Source organism: Protomyctophum bolini (genome assembly GCF_963924005.1).
Source record: "Protomyctophum bolini genome assembly, chromosome: 2".
Taxonomy (NCBI): domain Eukaryota; kingdom Metazoa; phylum Chordata; class Actinopteri; order Myctophiformes; family Myctophidae; genus Protomyctophum; species Protomyctophum bolini.
The window spans coordinates 39361271-39367270 of record NC_137863.1 but is presented as its reverse complement, the minus strand read 5'-3'; the positions used below and the strand labels follow the sequence as shown (position 1 = coordinate 39367270).

Below are 6000 nucleotides of genomic sequence, written 5' to 3'. Positions count from 1 at the left end.
TTCTTCAGCTCCACGTTCTGCATGTACTCCGTCAGAGAGCGAATCTTTGCCTCGTGCTGAAAGTCAGAAGATGGCAAATGCAAATTGTCTCTTTGTACACTATATGTTGCTGTCGTCGTTGACATCATCAGACGTGCGTCCGTAGTGATGTGTGGCAGCTGGCAGGGGAGATTGAAAAACAACAACAATCCACCATGGAGTCCAACTGCGAGTCCTTTTGGACTTAGGCCTTATTTATATGCAATGGAATTTCCAAAAACGCCACCAAGACGCCGCTCTTCTTCAAGTCTGTTTCCACTGTTTCCAAATTGGAAACGGACTTGAAGAAGACCCACAAGTTTTTGTCAGCCCAGAACAGGGTGGGAAAAAAGCGAGGAGCTACAGTTGTAGCTTTGTAGCTTTGCATCTGGAAGTCAAACACAGCTCAGCTTCAATTTGTAGCTTTGTATCTTTAGCAGCAGCTACTGTATACAAACGACGGGTTAGCATTGTAGCTTCACGTCGTTGGCTTCCATTGACAATGAATGGTACAGTAGACTGTATCTTTGCAGCTGCCCGTGTGAACACACCATGGTACAGTATAACGACGAGCAAAGGGAGCCAGAGGGAATGCTTTACGCTCATGGATTTATAAAGGATAAAATTGACGTTGGGCTTGACGTGCCGTGGAATACGCAAGCACGTTCGATATCAATGATGCCTGTCCATGTGGGAATTGATCTGTCATTCAATTTTTTAAATGTCTGCGTCTGTGTCTATAATGCTGTACACGCAGCTATGCGTCCCTCTATCCTATTGACAGCAATGCCATCCTATCCTCCCTTCTCCTTTCTCCTCCTTTCTGTTTGGGTAGACATAAGGTGCCACAGAACGTCACATGTTAAAAATAGAATCTGTACAGAGCACACTGCATGCTCCCACAGGGAATTCCTTCAGGTGCCATCCAGGTGACGGTTTCGAGCGTCTTGCGTCTAAGGAAGAGATAAGACGCTCAAGGCATCACCTTAGTGGTTATGAAATACATTCCCCACGGGAGCCTGATCCTCTTATTTTGATTTAGTTTTAAATCTTTTGCAACCAGGCTTACAGTGGCTGCTGTGGAATTTGAGCTAGTCGGCTCCAACTGACGTAGCTGCTTTCTCCCACGAAAAACAAATCATATTTTTGTTGCAGATATACTGTATCCCTTGCCAGATGAAAACCATAAACTTTCTTCTAGTCTAGGACATTTGTTATGAATCAAAGAATGTTTAAATATTATTTGTCACAACTACAGTAGGGATGGGTATCGTTTGGATTTTTGCAAGTCCGGTACCGATTCCGGTTCTTAACGGTTCCCTATTTCGGTTCCAAAATGGTATAAAATAACTTAAATAAGAGGTCAAATGTTTATTTAACAAAAAAGCTCAATGTCAATTTAAGACATGTATATTGAATAGTATAACATTCTCTCCTTTATCGAGACATTTGTGGATAATATAGTGATTATTTTAAATATAATATCTATTCTGTATTTACCCAGGGCAATAGTGTTGTAGGCTACTTCTCCTATTACCAATAACAAATAAAAGCATGTCTGAGATCTGACAGCAACACACACACACACACACACACACACACACACACACACACACACAGCAGGAAGACACTCAAAGGACAAGTGTTCAAGCCCTGATTATTTACTTACTGTTAAATAACTCTGACCTTCATTTGTTAATATGAAATAATTAACGTGGTACACTGCAGACCTTACTGATCTCTCTCTCTCCCTCCCTCCCTCTCCCTCTTCTCTCCCTCCATACTGACTATCCCTCTAACTAAACCGTACCTACAAATGACGATTTACTGGGCAAATTAGCATCGCTAATGAAGGGGGGTGCAGCGTATCTCCGGCCGATAGGTGAGAACGGGTTTTCCGATCGACGTGCTAATGGGGGGATAATTGAAAACAAAGGTGGCTTGCATGCTGTGGTTTGCTACTAACAGAAATGTGCATGCAAATACATTCATAATACAAAATACAAATGCATTTAAGACATTAAAAATACAGAGAAATAACAAAACTAAACAAGACATCCCCTAAAATGATGTCAGTTAATTAAAATTAAAATTGGGGTAATTGGTCTACAAGCTCAGTCCTTCCTTGCCCCAATAACAGCAAACCCTTTATTCCATCCATCTTTGAGTGATAATGCCTTCTCTTTATGGTCATCACTTGGTATTACAAAGCTCAGTGATCTGTATATTGACAAGGTATTTGCCTCCTTTCAACAGCTGTCTGGGAAATATTCCCTTTCAAATAAACACTTCTTTCGATATCTTCAGATTCGCAGTTTTGTGCGTAGCCTTAACCCTGTATTTCCAAACCTTCCAGAGGCCACTGTGGTTGATTCCTTCTTAACTCCATTGTCGAGCACGAAGGGCCTAATATCGGTTATGTACAATTGTATTTTCTCTTTGCGGCCTACTTCAATAGAAAATATTAAGAACAGATAGTAAGAGGATTTGGGGGAAGAAATCTCAGATGATGATTGGGAAGATATTTTACGTCTTGTCCACTCTTCTTCCATTTGTGCGAGGCATGGGCTAATCCAATGCAAGATTATCCATCGTGTGCATTTCACTAAAGTTAGGTTATCCAAAATATATGGTGATCCCCTGTGTGATAGGTGTCGTTCGGCCCCCGCCACGTATATACATATGTTTTGGTCGTGCCCTTCTTTACGTAGGTATTGGACTAAGATCTTTGACACTATGTCAAGTAGTGTTGGGGTACCATTTGAACCAAATGTAATGACAGCTATTTTTGGAATTTCTCCCAATTCCAGATTGAATGAGTTTAATCCTTTTAATCTGAGCATGCTACTGTAGATTCCCGACGCAGCTGGGTTGTTCAGTATATTTATTATTACAATATTTTGTGTATGGACTCACAACATTTTGTTATCTTTGATATGTTTCATATGGGTGTATCATATATACTGTCATTTGATTTACTGTATACCCTGAATCTTGAATAAACAAAACAGTGAAAAAAAAGAAAATTGGGGTAATTGATCAGGTGTCTTTTAAGGAGCCTCTTAAAACTAGCCTTACTGGGTGCTTCTGTGATTATAGTTGGTAACGTCACGTGTTCCGTACTGAAATAGCCCTAATCATTACAGATTACAGATCTGCAAACCGCATTTGTTCTGGGTTTTTCTTATGGCCACTAGTAGCCTGCCTGGTAGCATGACTATGACGATCTCTCACATACTGTATTTGTGAATACAGACAAACTGGTCTTCGAAGTTAGACTGGCAAGCTCTAAACTGACTGGGCATCTGGACCCTACGCCGTGATCACACGCACGCACGCACACACACACGCATTGTAATGGGTACCCGGTACCCAGGCACGTTCGGTTCGGTACATACTTGGTCCCGAGGTTCGGGACCCACCCCTAGTCACAACACATTTATTTTGAAATCTGCGGAGTGGGAGTCAAAATGCTTACGGCAGTCTGACATAATGTACGTGTCGTGGATTATTTAAACTCGCTCGTCAGAGCTTCTGTGGTGAGAGTTGATGGATGACATGGAGTATAGGCTGCCATGCTCAATAGCTGTCACATTCACATCAATCAATGGAGGAGTTCACCCCGCGAGCACACACACACACACACACACACACACACACACACACACACACACACACACACACACACACACACACACACACACACACACACACACACACACAGCAGGAAGACACTCAAAGGACAAGTGTTCAAGCCCTGATTATTTACTTACTGTTAAATAACTCCAACCTTCATTTGTTAATATGAAATAATTAACGTGGTACACTGCAGACCTTACTGATCTCTCTCTCCCTCCCTCCCTCCCTCTCCCTCTCCCTCTCCCTCTTCTCTCCCTCTCCCTTCCATCCATCCCTCGTTCCCTCACCTGGGAGATGAGGAGCTGACATGAGGAGAGCTCCCTGCCGGTCTCCTCCATCTTGCGGTGACACTCCATCTGCAGGTTCTCCAGGTAGCGGCAGCGCTTCACCATGGACTTCACCTCCGACTTGATCTTACTGATGTAGAGACGGGCCACCGTGAACTCCTCCTCGATCGCCCCACTGATCTCCTTGGGCTGGGCAAGGAAAGGAAGGAAGGGATGGATAAATACATATAGATAAATACATTCCATTCCATTCATGTTTTTAAGACTCATCTCTTCTCCCTGGCTTTCAATCCTTCTTGAGTCCATTTTAGGTTTTTCTTCATCTTAGCTCTTTTTTGTTTTGCTTATTTTAACCTTTCATGCTTATATTTTTGTCATTTCTGATTGTGTTTCTCGTTTACATTCTGTGTTCTCTTGCCTGTTCTCTGTTTTGCCACTGATGTACAGCACTTTGGTCAACCTTAAAACGTGCATGCTTTATAAATAAAGTTTGATTTGATTTGATTTGAAATAAATAGATGAATAGGATGGATGGATGGATGGATGGATGGATGGATGTAGTAGGGTTGATCCGATCATGTGATCGGAAATCGGGGCCGATCACATCATTTTCAAATGATCGGAATCGGATCGGGAGCAAAAAAAAAAACGGGACATCCATAGCATCAATGTTGTATCCATATCATGATATTAGACTGGATATTGTCTGTGATTTTGGATACTGTTGTGATATGTGATCGGGACATCCCTAATAGATAGATAGATAGAAGTTTACATTGAAGGATGATTTCAATACTAGGTGTGGAAGGAAAGAAATATCTGAAAGCCTTGTGGCGCTTTGTAAAAACATCCATTATGTTAACGGCATCGTTTAACAGATGCGCCACTGAAATTATCTGTGGAGGACGGGCACATCAGTACCAATTTAAATGCAAAAGCTCAGACATGCCAGCAGACCGACCCTATATATTAAAATGTACCGTTCCTGCTCTCAACGGGGCCACCGCCGGGATTTACAACATCAACATATAGGGCAGGCGTACATTAATTAAGCAGGGAAACGCATAGCAAGAGGTTGTTTGAAGCAACTTAGTAAGATTTGTCTGCATTTCTAGATCGCCTTTATGCAAAGTGAAGAGTACGTGCCTCACAATGTGCGTTCTCTCATTCACACACATGCGCATGCATGGGCTGATGGCAACATCTTGACTTTTGTCAAAGAGACAACACAAGAAAACATATATCAGATATATATAACATATATAAGACATAAAGAGACACTCAAATGTATGCACACATTCACGTGCACTTTGGTTCCATAATAATAATAATAGTTTGATGTGCTATATGCACTCTCCTCTCTCCAAGTCACTTAACTTAAAGCAGGAGCAGCTCAAATTCCCCCGTATATTGCACTGCTGTAATCTAATCCCAGGTCAATCTAGTCATCGCAGCACTTCCCAGGCGGAGCAAAGCCCCGAGGGGCCTCGATCTGCTCCTTTCACACATTACAGCCAGCAACAATCAAATCCGTGTAGTAGCTTGTCTGGCACCTATTGTTGATCGCGGTGAGAGGGCACTGCACATAGGTGTGAAAGGCGAGCTCCAACAGGCTACACAGCGATTGCCATTGCCAACACAATGGGAGCGGCTAGACCATCACTCGGACAAGATCGCCAGGTCGATCACTAAATAGAGCTAATCTGAGCTTGATGCAAAAAAGAAACTGTTGCCCAAAACGTGCTCACATGTCCATATTTGAGCATAATCTGGCCACCCTATAGAACATAGAATATCGTGTATGTCTGGTTGAATTACCAACGTACCAACTTGAGGTCTCCGTTTCCCAGGATGCTGCTGAATTCACTCAGGTCTTTCATCAGCCCCTTGAGAATCTCAGCGATGCGTTTCCTCTGGTGGCCGCTTACTTCCTGGATACGGCAAAGCTCTGCCTCCAACGCCATCAGGCGGGCCTGGGGGGGGGGGGGGGGGGGGGGTGTGATGAGTGAGGAGAAAATAAGGGGAAAATAAGGGATGTGATGAGTGAAGGGAGCAA

The 6000-nt window shown here is 42.9% G+C and overlaps 2 protein-coding genes across 2 annotated transcripts in view; one reads left to right on the top strand and one right to left on the bottom strand.

Annotated features, from left to right (window-relative positions):
• Positions 1–6000, bottom strand: part of kif5ab (kinesin family member 5A, b) — a gene marked incomplete at its 5' end in the record, with an annotated part of 102108 nt that overhangs the window by 22973 nt on the left and 73135 nt on the right. Inside the window, 3 exons of the mRNA XM_080780066.1 lie at positions 1–56; positions 3945–4133; positions 5771–5917. The exon at positions 1–56 is cut by the window's left edge and continues 62 nt beyond it. Coding sequence (XP_080636192.1) covers positions 1–56; positions 3945–4133; positions 5771–5917 — 392 coding nt within the window. The remainder of the gene's footprint in view (positions 57–3944; positions 4134–5770; positions 5918–6000) is intronic.
• The window catches only part of igsf8 (immunoglobulin superfamily, member 8), a 154347-nt gene that overhangs the window by 82678 nt on the left and 65669 nt on the right, over positions 1–6000 (top strand). The gene's annotated exons all lie outside the window — the stretch shown is intronic.